At 39.9% G+C, this 17,562-nt stretch overlaps 2 protein-coding genes across 2 annotated transcripts in view; both read left to right on the plus strand.

Moving 5' to 3' along the window:
* LOC108797339 (keratin, type II cytoskeletal cochleal-like) overlaps positions 1-14,812 on the plus strand; it is a 30,066-nt gene extending 15,254 nt beyond the window's left edge. The window contains exons 2-11 of the mRNA XM_018568921.1: positions 5,934-6,047; positions 6,161-6,381; positions 6,601-6,661; positions 8,586-8,681; positions 10,188-10,352; positions 11,524-11,649; positions 11,982-12,202; positions 12,871-12,905; positions 14,475-14,564; positions 14,667-14,812. Of these exons, the coding sequence (XP_018424423.1) occupies positions 5,934-6,047; positions 6,161-6,381; positions 6,601-6,661; positions 8,586-8,681; positions 10,188-10,352; positions 11,524-11,649; positions 11,982-12,202; positions 12,871-12,905; positions 14,475-14,564; positions 14,667-14,812 (1,275 nt within the window). The remainder of the gene's footprint in view (positions 1-5,933; positions 6,048-6,160; positions 6,382-6,600; positions 6,662-8,585; positions 8,682-10,187; positions 10,353-11,523; positions 11,650-11,981; positions 12,203-12,870; positions 12,906-14,474; positions 14,565-14,666) is intronic.
* The window catches only part of LOC108797351 (keratin, type II cytoskeletal 4-like), a 203,181-nt gene that overhangs the window by 34,732 nt on the left and 150,887 nt on the right, over positions 1-17,562 (plus strand). The window lies entirely within an intron of this gene.

The raw sequence follows: 17,562 nt of genomic DNA on the forward strand, positions 1-17,562 counted from the left end.
GTGACGTCACCGGATCTCCGACGGAAGACCCGGAAGCCGGCGGAGAGGTGAGTACGGAGCCAAAGAACTTTGATCGATAAAAATAATTTTGATCGATCAAAAAAATTAACGATTAATCGAGGGATTAATCGTTAATTTTCCACAGCCCTATAATATTTCTGTTTGAGGTACAGCATGGAAGTCAGCAAGTCACTGAAACACAGAGTAAAAAAAAACATTATTTGAAAACCTTAAAATTAAAGGATTCAAACAGCAGCAAAAACAGTATATTCTATAACCAATTATCTGGGAACTGGTAATGTGGGTATATACACTCTCCAAAGTCATGGGAAGTTAACCTTGTCAACAAGACGGAGAGAGGTGTCATAGACAAATACCCATGGGCAATCTATAATGGGGAGGGGTGAATATCAGAATGTGAGAAGACAAATTTCTATAAAGGTGGGCAACCGCAGGATCAGGCACCGCAAATTTAAGGCAGTGTGCGCTTATAACAAAAAACATATAAAGTGCAAAAATGGGTAGTATCAACAGGGAGTTCAACATCGTAAGGGCTAAATATCTATAGCTCAGTAAGCAAAGCAGTCAATGCGGCCTCAGAGTTCAGATATGCCAGTCACTCAATGATCCTCAGCGATTTCTTCCACAAGCGGGAAGAGCATGTGTTTCACAAGGTCGGGGGGATGGGGTCTCAGAGGAAAGGTCTCCCTGAGGCTTCCTTTTTCTCGTAGTTACCTTCTGCCACAGGGAATGCTCTGGGCCCATCTTAGGTAAAGATTCTCCACCAGCAAGAGCAGGGCAAGCGATATGGAGGTCCGCACAAAAGGATGGAAGATCTTCCGGGTAACGTAGCGTGGCAGATTTACCATCTCTACTGGCTACAAGACTGAAGAGGAATCCCCATCTATAAGTGATGTTGTTGTCACGCAGGAGGGTCAAAAAAGGTTGACAAAGCCTCCTCTGTTGTAGTGTGACCCAGGACAGATCTGGAAAGACTTGAATAGGAGCACCGTCAAATTCAATGGATTTCATAATACGGGCTTTGCGGAGAACATCTTCTTTGACTGCAAGATAGTGGATTCTGCAAATCACGTCCTGAGGGAGCGAAGAGGAACCCCTGGGACGCAGGGCTCTGTGCGCTCGATCCATTTCCACCTTACGAGAAGAAGGCCAGCTCAGAATATTGGTGAAGATGGTCTGTAAGACTTCTGTTAGATCTTCGGGGCCTGTTGCCTTTGGCAAGCCTTGTATACGTAGGTTGTTGCGGCGGCCTCGGTTGTCTAAGTCCTCCACATGACGCTGGAGTTCTCTGATCGTAGAGGCCTGAGACACATATTGGGAGTGCAACTGGTGTACCTCAGTTTTGCATAAGTGCATTTCCTCATCAAGGCCCTCTACCCTCTGGGTCAACTGCTGGAAGTTGGTGTGCAGGACCTCTATCTCCGAACAACACGTGTCTCTGACCTCCTGTATTAAAAGCCGAAAGTCCTTCTTAGTAGGGATGTGTTTAAGGCATTCCCTCCAGGAGACAAAGTCATCCTCCTCCATCTCGGATTAAGAGGCTGAGGCAGGGTGGTGCAGAAGTGGGCCTCTGGATTCAGCAGGGCCCAGACGCGGTCCATGTCGTGCTGAAAGATGGCGGCCATCCGTTGCCGTCGGGTGTTCAAGCTCCTCAGGTTAAAGCTCCTCAGGTTAATGGAACCCGTCCGATCCCAGCTCCCCCCTCAATGAGGGACAGGTCGACAGTGTGGTAGGAGGCAGCTGTACTGCCTGTGGGGCTTTAGCGGAGCCAGCTCTCCCTGAGCCTGGGGTGCGCTGAGAATGAGGCATGGATTCAAGAGGGGGAGACCAGGGCTCCTGAGGCTTAGGCATGGTCTGAGGGAAGGGAGGGGAGAGGCCTCTGGGCTCACTAACAGGCTGGGGAGACATTTGAAGGGTCTGTTCGGGTGCCAGATAGGCCTCGGGGCTCTTCTCCGTGTCACTCTGGCAGGACCCAGCAGACCCACATACTGGAGTGCCCCATACACTCACCGCCCCCTGGAGAGGAAACCGCCGGTGCCTCTGACAGGAGTCTTGCAGACGTCTCAGACATCGATGCAGGTGAAGATGCTGGGGAGGAAGGAGGCATCCGATCCTCAGAGCCGATGGAGGGAGACGAGACGGGAACCACTCCCGCACACGTGGATGGCTGAGGGGTCGGTGCCATCTTTGATGCAGCTTGTGAAGCAGACGGCAGCACAAAGTAGGTTTTAATGGAGGCAGCCGACTTTTTCTTTTTCCCTCTGGGCTGGGAGGATCTGCCAGAGGATCGTGGATGGTTATCTTTCCCCATTTCAAAGTGTAGCAGCGCGTTTGTAAGGGTTAAAGCAGCGGGTGAGAGACGGAGCTCCGAGCGATCACGTCCTCTCACATAGCCAGGTAGCCACGCCCCTTTAACCCCTCTCTTTGACAAGGCAAGCTGTGATTCTGACGAAGGGGGTATGCCCCTGAAACGCGTAAATCCAGCCTAAAAGCAGCCGGTGGCAAGATGGTATGGTGATGTGAACGGAAGCAGCTTTTTATACGCAGTCGGAGTGGAACATTCGTTAGATACTGATTTTGTGGTATCTTATTCACTTGCATGACTTAAATTTTATAATTGTGAGTATTTATAACCGTTTTTATTATTCAAATAAAAAAAGATTTCACACAAGGAGGTGGTGCCTTGTTGCTTTTGTCTTCCAGAATGAATTTGTGTTGCAACGCACTGCAGTACATCGTATGTGTTGCAGTTGCTACAATAAAAGCAGCATGCACTACATTTTGTGCATTGAGGTGCATTGTAGCCTACTCATTTTGAACAAGCTGCTTAACTACCTAGCTTCTAACTAACTAGCTTCTTGGATGTAACAGGGCGTGTATACACATTAGTCCTGTTAGTCCCGCCCACTCGTGCGTGGCGCACGCGGACGGTGAAAGACACATTATTTAAAAACCCGCAGCGATGCCTGTTAACATACAAGCGATCCGCCGGCTATAGAGCTGGCGGATCGCTTGTATGGGATCCCGATATGTGCGCCGCCCCCTCCGCGGCTCCCCCCCTCCCGCTGTCATGCTGATCCCAGGCTGCGCTGTGCCCGGTGCACAGGGGATCAGAGGGAGCTCGGTAAACGGGCTCCCTCCGGTCCCCTCTCCGCTGTCAGAATGCGGAAGTGGTGTATATTACATCACTTCCGCATTCTCGTGTCACTCTCCAGCTTCAGATGCTGGAGAGAAGCTGATGAAGCAGATCTCTGCTTCATCAGCTTCTTCAGGGGGGTCCTAGGTGACATTAGGGGTCTTGGAGACCCCTGATGTCTCCATAAAGAGGACCTGTAACCTATTTTGCTATCACATAGAGGGGGTTTCTTAGCCCCCTCTGTGATAGCAATAAAGTTAAGTGAAAAAAAAAATAGAAAAAAAATGTAAAGTCCCCCCCAAATTTTTTTAAAGTTACATATAAAAAAGAATTAACATTTTTTTTTTTTTTTGTAAAAGTCCCAACCCCTACATACAAGCATGTAAACATGCGTCAGGTGCGCATACCTGCGAAAACGACGATTGCGCCCATTACGCTGCACATGTTACATATCACCACGACTGTCGCAGTGAGAGCAATAATTTTAGGGCCATCAATCACTGATAACACTAAACTGATGAGCGGTAAAAGCTTTTAAAGCGTCGCCTATGGCCAATTTTGGGTATGCTAGTTTTTTGCGATTTCGCGAGTGCGCGCAATTTTTAAGCTTGACATGTTTGGTATCTATTTACCTGACGTGACCCCGTCTTTTATATTTTACCAAAAAAGTGGGTAATATTAGTTGTTTTATAACATTATGTAAAAAAAACTTTTTTTTTTTTCAAAATTTTCAGTAATTTCTCCTGAATATAGTAAAAAATAAAACCCCCAGTGGTGATTAAATACTACCAAAAGAAAGCTCTATCTGTCCCCAAAAATGGTATAAAATTAATTTCAGTACAGCGTTGCATGACGGAATAAATGTCAGTCAAAGTAATGCATCGCTGAATACTGAAAAATGGCCTGGCCAGGTAGGGGGTCTAAACACCTGGTCTTCAAGCGGTTAATACAATGCATCACAATGCAAGAAGACGCATGGTAATACAAGAATTATCTTTTCTGATATGCAATGCAAAAACTCAGAATAAATACTGAAATGGAGCTCTGAAAATGTTTGCAACAGTCCTGGTTGAATGATATAACCAAATTCAAACAGATGTACGTTAATTCCTAGCTTTTCTCATCTATTGTCCATCAATATTTGTGCTTCAATCTCATCTTCATATCATGATACACAGTAAGATAGTTGCCCAGAGTCATCATAATTGCATGCATTGTATGAAAATGTAATTTAATGTATATACATACATGTATATATATATACAGTATATATGTAAATTGTGTCTAGTGTTGCACAAACTCTAGTCAACATACTAAATTAAAATAGTCTAGTATAGACTATAGTCTAGAATAGGAGGATTGTCTACAGTCATGATTAAAGTTTAAAATTCATTAGAATAGGAATGACTGCATGCCAGAAAATCATTAAACACTACAATCTATAAATACAAATCTTTATACATGCTTTAACATCTGTAAACATAGTGCTAATGATTTGTGAGGCAACCCTTCATTAAAAACTTATGAGTATGTCAACCAGTTTTTTATATTTTGTTGTGTGAGGTGAATATTTATTACAAAATTGCCATAAAAATATTCTTACTAGTAATGCAATATAGTAAAAAATAACTAAGTAAGATAGTAGTATATTGTGTATAGTGTTGCACAGACTCTAGTCAACATACTAAATAGTCTAGTATAGACTATAGTCAAGAATAGGATGATTGTCTACAGTCATGATTAAAGATTAAAATTCATTAGAATAGGAATGACGGCATGCCAGAAAATCATTAAACACTAAAATCTATATCTATATCTATCTATAAATAAAAAAATCATTATACATGCTTTAACATCTGTAAACATAGTGCTAATGATTTCTGAGTTTAATAAAAACTTATGAGTAAGTCAACCAGTTTTTTATTTTTTTGTGCAAGGTGAATATTTATTACAAAATTGCCACAAAAACATATTCTTATTCTAACTATTCGTGGTAAACACCTAGTTTATAACATCTTACAGATAAACTGTCTGAAATTGTGTTGCAACTTTTATTCAGAGACAAGGGCTATACTTGCTTAGTGGCCTATTTCAAAGATAACAGTTACTATAAAAAGTTAATGAACCTAAATTACATTAAAGTGGATCATATAAACAAAGCAATTTATATGTCCACAATGTCATTAAGACACTTTAATTTACACACATACTGCATTTAGTTAACAAAAAAGATTGCCCAGTCCCAGATCTGCCAAGCCCAAAACCAAGCCCATGATTGTGGCTAAGGCATAATGATTTTCTCATGAACCAAGCCCTTATCAAAAATATAAAAGGCCTATTCTGGTCCTTCACAGGACTTAAGTTTAGCCTTCTCTTCCATTCGCTACTGATCATGCACGCTGTCACATCTGGAAGAACCACAATGAGCCACAGCCAATGTTCAGGTGCCACAAAACCTGGAAAGGCTAGCACTGGAGGTTCTTGTGGAGCTAAGGGCTTCAGTAGTTGTTCAACTGGTGGAGGGTATGGAAAAGCCAACTATTCTTCTTCTTCTCTGATACGATCAGGAGGGCCTGGAAGTTACTCTGTGCGCCTTGGTGCTGGAAGAAGTAACTATGGCACAAGCAGTCTCTACTGCTCAGGAGGAAGCAAAAGAATTTCCATAGCCACTGGCACCAATGGGGGAATAAGCACAGTGGGCAAAGGATTAAGCTTCAGTGGTGAAAGGTTTCCTCTCTGTCCACGTGGAGGTATCCAAAATGTTACCGTTAACCAAATCCTCCTTCAGCCAGTAAAAGCTGATATTGATCCAAACTTCCAGAAAGTCAGAATACAAGAAAGAGAGCAGATCAAAACTCTCAACAACAAATTTGCAAGCTTCATAGACAAGGTAAGTCAAGTTTCAAATGTTCTTTTCTGTTTAGTGAGGGAAATTATTATCTAAAAATGTTTATAAACTGTGTGTAACCTTACTGACTGTTCAGCCCTTCACAACTGTTTTAGGTCAGATTCCTTGAACAGCAAAATAAAATCCTGGAAACAAAATGGAAGTTTATGCAAGAACAAAGTAAAAAACTTGCCAACATGAAAGATAACATCAAACCATTATTTGAAGTATACATTAGCTGCCTTCAAAGACAATTGGATACCACCAAGAATGAAAAATGTCGTCTTGAAGGAGATTTGAAGAACATGCAGGATGTTGTAGAAGATTTTAAGGCTAAGTAAGTGAAACTAAACTAATGTTTCAAATCGATATGAATGAATAAATAATATTTTTATCATCATGTCAGCTTTCCAGCATTGATTCGGCTGCAACAAATAAACTATTGGCATAATTATCAGGATTATATTAAATATGTTCTGAGATATCTATAATCTTGTATGTGTGAATTAGTTCAATTTGGTGGTTACACAGATTTTATGTTTACCTTTGTTTACAGATATGAAGAAGAGATTAACAAGCGTGCCAATGCTGAAAATGAATTTGTATCTTTGAAAAAGGTATACTTTAGACTGAACTTTAATGTTATTTGGTGTGTTGTCCTTGTATATTTTATTATTATTAGGATCAGATATTTACTGTGAAACTTTCCCACCTGTAATCTTTCCAGCTGTATATTATATTTTATTAAATCCTGTTATGTTTGCAGCAATCCTGGATTCATTCTAAATGTAAAGTATGAGAAATTGTTAAGAAGCATAACACTATGTCAATCATTAAAATTCTAAGAATAATTTGTCTGAATAGAAATGTGCCTGACATCAATAATACATCTATGTTTATTTTATGAAGTTGTCGTAAAGGGAAACATTTTCTTTATTTGATATTTTCAGATTGGTTAACTAACCACCTTTCCACAGCTCTAGCTTATTTCAGAATTTTATAACATTTCTGTAATGCAACGCACCACCGACTGTGCATTACCGTGTGTTGCTCTGATACATGGTAGAACATGCATTAGGTCTAAATTCTGCTAAAATATGATGCAATACTTAATGATGACATAAATGGGAGATATTTTACTACCTACGGTGATGTAAAAATAAGTCTTCCCAATATTGCGTTCACTATGATTGTGTTTTACATTATAAAGTGTCATATTTAAGAATACAGCACCAGAACAGGTTGCAATCCCCTTCCTGATGTGCAGCTGGTGTAATGTATTTTATTTTTTGCTAAATACATAGATGATATTCTTTTTTATGAGATATGTCACCTCTCATAGGATTTGTATTTGTGTCCTTCTAGTAGAGACTTGTTTTTTCTGTGCTGCAGTTAAGTTACTCTTCAGATCTTTTCCCTCCCTAGCCTGTGAATGAACAGTAAAAGAAGATGCAGCAGACGAGCCGGTCTCTCTGTTGCTCTGCCCTCTCCTCCTCACAGTATGTCCATTTTTAGCACTTAAGCACTGCAGCACACCTGATTGGCTACTTGTGCTTCTTCTCCCTCCCCCAATCTGAGCTCTGCTGTTCAGGGGATTGCAAGAGACTAATACAAAGTCTCTAGTAATCTCCTCATACTTATACTGCTTCCGTTTAAAAAACAAACACACATTGATATATTGATAAATAAGGGCTGCATTAACATGTGCCCTTTATATCTAGAGTTGTTTCATACAAATATATTAAAAACTGTATTTGCATCAGAGATGGATTTGGTTGAATATAAAGAATAGGTAGTGAATTTAAAGCTATTTCCCAAAAAATGTAATTCACAAACTGAATCTAAATTATTGTTTTGTTGGTTTTATCAATGATATTCAAAGCACAATGCAGCCCAAGTTTTTTTTATATAGTTCTCGATAGAGTAGAGAAGAGTTAACATTGCTGGCAAATATTTATTTCTGTCTATGAATCTATTGGAGAGAGTTTAACAAATTTCTGTACCTGTGATATCTATACAAGAAATGGTAATGTGAGGTTGTCACTAGGACAAGAAGGCAGAGACGCCAATAATAACATTTTTTAAAAGTGTTTCACTCTTTCTAAACCTAAATGAGCTTTGCCCTACATGAGCAAACACAGAGTTGCTCTAAAGTAAACCTCTACTGAGAGATCAATGGAGGCTGCCATTGTTGACCTCTTTATCTGAATGCTAATTCCTGGGTCATGAATGCCTTTCTAAACAAATAACTTAGATCAAGCATGTAAGTTGAAAAGTCAGAGTGAAGTGAGAACGTCGAACTCCAGGTACTGTCCCAGGTTCCATGTTCGTTCTGTACAATATTGTTTTAAGAGACCATGGCAATAGGTTTTCAGATTTCGAGTCAGTTAGTATAGTGTTTTATGGAATCATACATTGATATCTGCATATTGTTCTGCCCATTTCAGTGGTTTACATGATATATAAATGAACAACATTTAGATATTAAGCATAGGAACATTCTTTTAACATGACTTTTAAATGCTTTTATACTTTTTTTAGGATGTTGATTCCCTATACATGCAAAAGACTGATCTGGATGGCAAGCAAGATGCATTAGTGGATGAGCTCAATTTCCTGAAGACATTGTTTGATGCGGTATGAAGCCAATTATTTTAGTCATTAAAGTGCTGATTTATCATTGGCTGGGCTGGATAGGCTGAAATAAGAGATAGAAAACCTTTTTTCATTGCTTGCACATATTGCTAAGTGTGTGTCTCAGATTTTACGACAGGAGTTAATTGCAGGGTGTATGAGATGTTTGATTAACTCCTTAGCCATTTGAATGTAGGCCCATCAAAAACACAACTTTTGTGCAAATGGAAAATTATGCAATAATAAATGTTATCATTTTAGCACGTAGATTAAGAAAACAACTTACCAAATATAAAATACAAACTGTCCTTGGAGGACAATTTAAATAAATGTTTATAAAAGGTGGACAGACGTCTGGTTCATTTGTGACATATGTTATTGTTGGATTTTGTTCATTGTGTGTTTATAGCTTGATAGAAAGTTTGTAGTGAGGCTGCTCTATCAATATGCAAATTCCTATCTTTGTCTTCAAATATTCTGGTTCTTTTTACTAGGTAGGAATGGGTCCCTTCCCCCAGGTTGGTAACTTTGCGGCATTTCTCCGCTGCAGATTGTTAATCTTTAATGTTCAGTTTACATTCTGAGGCCTACAATCGGTCATATACATTACTCTGCCACATTATAAGAGCCAGTTATTTCACATGAGAGAGCTGCAATATTACCAGAAATATCTGCATGGTTCAAGAGTTGCAGCAAACTATTATGCTTAAGAGTATTGCAGATTGCCAGAGCCTGTCCTCTTAGAGAGCTAACAAGTTGAAAGAAGACATATAGATAATATAGACAGAGAACTTTATTAAGTAAGAAATTGCAAAGTGTTAAAGCAGTCTTAAAGTGTATATAAACCCTAGAACAAAAATGTAATATATTGCAGTTTATCATTCCTTAGATGTGGTGGCGGCATTTGTTTTCTTTTTTTAAGACTACAAACATTTTCTGCAAGCACAGCAAAATATCTGTTGATCCTGTCAGAATTCTAGTGTTCTTGTTACTTCCTGGTGTCTGTAGCTCTAGTCAGGAGAGCAGTCTAGGATGACAAGGCTGCTCCTCCATAGATACAGCATGGTGAGGGAGCGTTGTCACCCTAGGACAAAAGTGTGTCCTTGGCAGAATCAACAGGTAAAAATAAAGGAAAACAGCCAGAAAAAAGGAAACTTATGCAGCCACCCCATCTAAGAACTGGTAAGCTGCAATATGTAAAATTTGTTGTTTTTGAATTTACATACACTTTAAGAGCCCTCTCACACATTGTGAGTGCAAATGCCACTGCTATGTAAGCCAATAGCAGTTAGCAGTTCAAGCATCACTCTTAAGTGTGCCACTTGCAATTAGTAGCTTAAGTATCTCTGCCATCTGTGCCCATTGCGGTTAGTTGGTCGGGTTTCTCTACCATGTGTCCTATACTAATAGATATTTTAAGTAGTGATGGACTGTTGGGGGGCAGGTGCTTTGTTATCCAGAGCATTGAGCTCAGCAGTTGTAACACATTCTTACACTTGCTCCTTACAGGAAGTGGCTGAAATGCAAGCACGAATTTCTAACACCAATGTTATCTTGACTATGGACAACAACCGCGACCTTGATTTGGATGGAGTTGTTGCTGAGGCTAAAGCTCAGTATGAGGAGATTGCAGCCAGGAGCAGAGCAGAAGCTGAATCCAACTATGCTAGACAAGTAAGTGATCAGCAATAAATACATTGATATTGTTTCTAATTGGTTACTTTGTGACATTGCATAGGTATACTTAAACTTGTTCCCAGACTTTGCACATTTCAGGATTTACATATTCTACACGCAGTAAAATCAATTTAAAACAAGCCTTCATTCACCTGAAATGTACCTGTTTCATTCGCCTTCATGCACCTGTAAGATTGTTCAAAGTTTACAACTGGGACACTGAAATCACAGCTCCTTTCCCCTTACTTTCTATGGAGAGCAGACTCCAAGCAGCCTGCCAGCCCTCTGATGTAAACACACAGCAGTTACTTGTAAGCTGCTAAAAAAAAGAAAAAAAAACTGAAACCAGACTTCAGAGTCTTTGTTGTGATCTTTGAGGATGAATTACTTCACAGTACAAGCAGCTACAGAGGACAGTGATGGCTTTTTAAAAAGCTGTCTTTATGTTTAACCCCTTCGTGACGGGAGACGTACAGCGTACGTCCTGTCACTTTGTGCCTATATGACTGGCCACGTACACTGTACGTGACGAGTTATATCAGGCTTTGTAATGCCGGTAATAAAACCAGCTCAGTCATGAAGGGGTTAATACGAATATGTTCCCTCAGAGTACAATAATAATTTTTTTTGTAGGGTTGATCATCGACTGGTATCTCGATAGATCAAATTATTTTACTAGATAAATAAACAATTTCATATTTTCAGCCCCTTGTATTGCTTTATTAATTTTGTAGTACAATTTGATACCTATTGTTGACACACACCTTCATCCTTCAAAACATTCAAGTATAAAGTAACCAAGAACTGATTTTTTTTTTACCATTTGGAATGTGTGGAAGAGAGTTAACCATGATCAGATGTTACTATCAGTGTGCCCATTTGGGCAATTTTCACTCACTTTCTATCCCAATGACTAAACAGGTGCTCTTTGTTGCTGTCCATGTTCTATTTAAATCCTAACAGATGCTGTAAACTTTTCCCACTCTGTCCAAAATAAAAAAGACCATAGTTCTACATTACGTAATGTAATTTACATTCATGTAGTAGAGCATATTTTTCTGTTTTATGACATGATATAGTCTATAATATAACATTTTAATTATTGCTTAGTTTATGATAAATAGTACACTTTGTCTTAAATATCAAACTGTTTGCACGTTCTTGACAGTTCCAGCAGCTCAAAGACACATTGGGACAACATGGGGATAATCTGCACGATCATAGGAATGAGATTCAGGAACTGAACGGCATGATTAGGAGACTGCATGGAGAAATCGACTGTGTAAAGAAACAGGTAAGGCCTTTCTTTCTGTACACCCTGTATCTTGTTTCCTGTTCCTTTTCTGGATGAACACATGATATTCCACCAGCTAATAATCATTTAGTTTTCACATCCTGCAAAATTTCTCAACTGAACTTCAAGCAGATATAAAAAGGCAGTTTCATTTGGTTGTGTATTGATTACAAATTTCAAATGTAGACTAGCATTAAACTGTGAATTTGTCTTTGCAAGAAGCTTGTAGTAAGCTTAACGTAAGTTTTTAAGATTTTTAAAAAATGACACATTTATTTTTCTAATAGATTTAGAACTATGCCCACTGTTTAAAGTATCATTATTTTCTACAGATTTGTGCACTAGAGACAGCAATTTCTGATGCTGAAGGGCGAGGGGAGGTTGCTCTGAAAGATGCCAAAGCGAAATTATCTGAACTGGAAGCTGCTCTACAGAAAGCCAAAGAAGATCTTGCAGTTCAGCTACGCAACTACCAGGAACTCCTTAATGTGAAAATGGCCTTGGATCTTGAGATTGCCACCTACAGGAAACTTCTGGAGGGAGAAGAATGCAGGTAGGTGCTGTAATACTGGCCTTGAAAAGAAGCAACATACATCTAACAGCAAACTTGTCTTGCACCATTTAAGCAAACGTTAATAGTGTATTTACAATTTGAGTCTTTAATTTCTTAGGTCTTTAAAGCAGATCTTTCATTATGAAAAAGGGACAGACTCCATGAGATTCACTACACATGATATTAGGAAGCCATGCATGTTATTTTTCTATGTATTCTGATTGTCAAAATGGTTAAAAGAGGCGGGGAGTGCCTTTTTAACTTCTAGTTTAGGTGGATGTGTACCAGTTCACCAGGAAGGGGATCACAGCTTTTTTTCCCCCTTTACCATCCCAACCATTAGTGTGACTTCACCATTTCTCACTCTTCATGGCTTCACCCATGTAATGAGCCTCACCTCCACATGCAGTGCCCAGGTATTGAACTCTTCTCTATGGTCCCCTGTGTTCTGTGCCTCACTTCCTACCTCCAGAATCCCTCTATACTACTGTTTTCCCCATCTACGGGATCCCCCCTCCCACCCACTGCCTTCTTACACCCATCTCAGTCTCCAACATCCCTTCCATAATGTTCCTTATTTTTTTACAAAAAAAACGTTACTCATATGAATTTGTTATGCTAGCGGGTTTAATACAATTTATGGCACTAACACTGTTTATTTATTGCAGGATTCATGGAGAAGTTGACAACAACGTTACAATGTGTAAGTTTAGCTATAAACAGAAATATACTTTATAATCCTTGAACCTGAAGATTAATCTGTTTATATTTTGCCTTCTATTGTCCCTCCTTCCCCCCTACATCAACTTGCCAATGAAATAAAATAAAAAAACTTTCCATTTTCATTACATAAATAATTTAGACCCAGTGATGAATGTTGAGTTGAATACTAAGGCACGGCGTTGTGATGTTTTAAGTACAGCACTGCACACAGATCATGGTCGGTGGAAGGAGCCAGCAGGGTGCTGTACTGAAAACATCACAATGCCCTGCCTAAGTATTCAACTCAAGAAACCTCAACCCTGATGCATGCAGCATCGGGAGGAGTTATGCATGCTCCTTTAGGAGGAGTTATGCATACAGACTGCCCTACATAATACCCACATATGATGCTATGCCTTAATGATTGAGAAAAATGGTATCCAGTGAATGAAATAGGCCAGGGACAATGAGGCTGGGGAGGAATGAGCTAAATAATTTAAAGTATTTAATGAGACACAGAGGGGAAAAACACCTGATAGGAATTTAACCATCCCCTCTTCTATCCAGAACTAAAAAACAGAATTTTATCTTTAGAAATACTTTATTGTAAATTAAAACATGGAAGTAGAATTTCACAATGTATGAATGAGAATTTCTTAGCAGATGTACAGACCCTGGATCATTTGAAAGGGGGAGTCCACACCAAATTGTCATTTCAGTTTTGCCAAGATGCCAGCAGCTTACCTATCACCAGCTTTATATAGATCTCTTGGAGATTCTGTGGGAGCAATCTCTGCACCTAAGTGCTAGGCTCCAAGGACTTACCATGATCATTACAAGGGGTCTTGCTTTCTTGGCTTTAATTAATGTTAAAGTGAAAATTTTTTTTTTTTTTTTTGTGGGGTTGGTGGTACATTGACTCAAATGTTGACTGCTTGTACCTGTTGACTTGTTCACCATTGGATTCACTAAGAGATGCAAAATTCCACTGGAACAACCCCATGTGAGTTCTTTTAGTTTTGGGTGGCGCTGATCTTTAAGGAAATTGTAGCTGCAGGGCTTGCTGTCTCAAGATTAATGAGATTCCATTACTACAAGGAGTAAACCAGGGATCACCAGTGGCATGATCCCATAAGCAGAGCATACATGATAATCCAGGGATTAGTTAAATTTCCCTTGATCTGTTCTCTTCAGTTTATCTGTTTCAGTAAGTTTTCATTAAAGGAATTTATCAGCAACAATAAATGCAAACACAAAAGATCAGAGGTACATGCATCATACAGAATCAAACTCTGAATGGGAACACAAGTTACAATGTACAACAGTATACAGATAGTCAAATATTTGTCTGCAGCAGCCTAGGCCCAGCTACACAAATTGTATACTGCTAAAAAGGGTATGGGGTAGCTGTGTAAACTAGTTTTCTGATCTTAATTGAAAATGGAAACAGGAATCGGTTTATTTTTTAATTTCTTTTATTTATAGGTATACATGCCTTTTCCAGTTAAAATGCCATTTTAGGTTTGTTGTAAATGTTTTTCTTTAAAAGTGGTCTGTTTTTCCTTTGCAGCTGTCTATAGCAGTGCCGGGAAGGTTGCCATTCCTAGTTTGAGTTGTGTTGCAGGATCCTGCAGTGTCCCGAGGAGCAGTGCAGCTGGAGGTAGGAATGCAATGTGATTTGCTGTGGACTTTCCTACCAATTTAATTATTTCTGTCACCTCCACCAAGGTCTTTATTATTAACTATCTGTATATCTTTACAGCTGGGTATAGCAGCATCCTTAAGTCAAGCAATACTGGCGCTTCTGGTTGTGGAACAGGAACGTGCCACATCAACAGCAAAGTAGCTAATGCCACAGGAGGCATAACAGCACTTCTGTCGACCACTCACACCAAGAGGGCATATTAAAGCAATATAAATACCTTTAGTAGCTGTGCCAATCTGTTGCTCCAAAAGCTACTTTATTACTGAAAGCTGCTTTGCATGAAGCTTTGTTAATAAGTGAGGGAAAGATCTGTATTTGGTACTGTTTTCTGTTCTTTAGCTTTGGCAATCTAAAATGACATAATTACTTATAATCACTCAGATGATTAGTATGTCCTTCATCTTGCACTATGTACCTAATTATACTGTACTTGTATGTACTGTTTCTTGTACCTGTGTACCTATAATTCAATAAACTGCATGATAAAGTCATAATGCTATTTTGTTTCACTTACAATACAACTATATTGACTTGTTAACAGTAACAAATTAAGGTATTTGAGCAAGGCCATGACTCCAACCTTCCTGACACAGGATTGAAAACCTGATAGAAATTTTAAGCCTTTCCCACATTTTTTACATCACACACAGCTATGACATGCATGTTTTTTTCCTAGTCATGGAACTGCAGGCGACATTCTAAATACAAATAAACACAAAGCAAACTTTGAAATATGAAATAAAACACTAACACTCTTGTTATGGCAAGAAATGACCGCTGCATTTTTTATTGGTTTACTCAATGCATTAAATAATTAGGATTAAAATAAGTATATGTAGCATAACTTTATTAAAGATAACCTCAACCAAAATAAATAACTACTGCTTGGCTAGAAAAGCCCAAGCACACCAATAAGAATAAAATAGGAAATCATTTTAAAAATGTTCCCTCAAAGAGATGAGGAACCACATAAACAAATGTCGTGACGAGCGAAAAAAGGGGGGTGGGAGGGGGGGGAAGCTCATCTGTATGACGGGTGACAAAAGAGGAGAGGGTCACAATGGAGCCGGTTTAACCACCTCCCATCCATGGCCATTCCTGAACGGCCGGACGGGAGTCTTGTAGGAGCAGAAGGGCATCTTAAGACGCCCTGCCCCGCTCGTGTCAGTGATGGCTGTTTACATTCAAGCAATCGGGCATCTCTAGAGACGCCCAATCGCTTGCAGGAGCTGTGGGTGTGCGCCCCCCCGTACCTCTGCCGCCCTCTCCGCCGGTGCCGAGATCCGCTGTGCCCGGTGCGGCTGCGACCGGCACGGCGACGCACTCAGTTGAGATCAGTACACGATCTCCCTTTGATCTCTTCTCTGTCCCTGAAAGCAGGAAATTATGTATATTACATCACTTCCTGCATTCAGTGTCACTTTCCGGTACAGAACACCGGTTAGAAGCTGATAAAGCAGATCTGTGCTTCATCAGCTTCTCTGGGGGTCCCTAGGGGACATTAGGGGTCTTAGAGACCCCTGATGTCTCCATAAAGAGGAACTGTCATGTAAATTGGCTATCACATAGGGGATTTCTTAGTCCCCTATGTGATAACAATAAAGTTAAGTGTAAAAAAAAAGTTTAAAAAAAAGTAAAATCATACAAAAATAAAGAAGCTAAAAATAGTCACAAATAAAAAAAAAAGTAAAATAACACAGTTTTTTTTAAAAGTCCCCCGCTCCCCCACATACACACGCAAACAAAAGAAAGCTCTATCTGTCCTCAAAAAATGGTATAAAATTCATTTCAGTACGTTGCATGACGCAATAAACGTCAGTCAAAGTACTGCAGAGCTGAATACTGAAAAATGGCCTGGCCAGGAAGGGGAGTTTAACACCCTGATCTTTAAGTGGTTAAATAGGAGTCTTTAGCCAATCAGAGGCCAGTGAAGAAAGAGAATCTTCCCGCCTAAAAAGGTAAGTCTGTCTGGATACTGTAGTGGACCAATCACCTGTCAGGGAGAAAGCAGAAAAGAGCAGGAAAAGATGGGGGAAGGGAACACATACTAGTCGCTGCAGTTCCATGGGGGGGGTCACCTAGGGCTCGTTCATCCCCTCGGACATTACTCAGTGACTAGGAACTTGATAGTATTACTGATAGAAGTAGACAGGGTGATTACCGTGGTTTTGCATTCTATCTGCTGATTTTATTCAGCTAAGGAACTATAACAGGTGCAGGCTAATTAACAGAAAGGAGGTGTACCTGTGGGAAAACTGCAGAACCCAGTCTTAGCCAGGGAAAGTTGCCCTTTCACATATCCTCATATACCCTGCCACATATCCAGGGATCTCAAGTCTCCCTGATGTTCAGGGAGTCCCCCTCTATTGGAAAGCGGCTTTCAGGTAAGATATCAGTGGGTAAAGTTTCAGAGTGAGGCTTGCCTACTGGAGGAAGGTCATGTGATCTCTAGAGTAGCCTCAGAGTGAGACTTGCCTCCTGGAGGAAGGTCATGTGATCTCTAGAGTAGCCTCAGAACGAGGCTTGGCTCTCAGAAGGAAGAAGCTACTTGCTGCACAGAGAGGGCGGACATAGACTACTAATGAGAGCAGGTACAGGCACTGCTGCAGGGTTGAGAGAGTGCTATTAACCCTTTGTGGATAATATGGAATCAATGATATGTCCTGGTTGTCTAGTTATAGAGAACATTTATTTAATTTGCTGCCCATAGCAACTAGTCAACTATGTATCAGGGACTTTACTGGTGACCAGAACTGGACCGCGTACTCCAGATGTGGTCGAACCAATGATCTATAAAGCGGCAAAATTAGCATATTTAGATTATTTTTTACGTAAATGCAAACGCCCCCCCCTTCTCTCCCCCTTTTACTGTGCGTGTGTGTATATGTGTGTGTCTGTGTTTGTATGTATGTATGTATATATATATATATATATATATATATATATATATATA

The sequence above is a fragment of the Nanorana parkeri genome, unplaced genomic scaffold (assembly GCF_000935625.1).
Source record: "Nanorana parkeri isolate BGI_ZX_2015 unplaced genomic scaffold, ASM93562v1 scaffold1262, whole genome shotgun sequence".
In the NCBI taxonomy this organism is placed as follows: Eukaryota; Metazoa; Chordata; class Amphibia; order Anura; family Dicroglossidae; genus Nanorana; species Nanorana parkeri.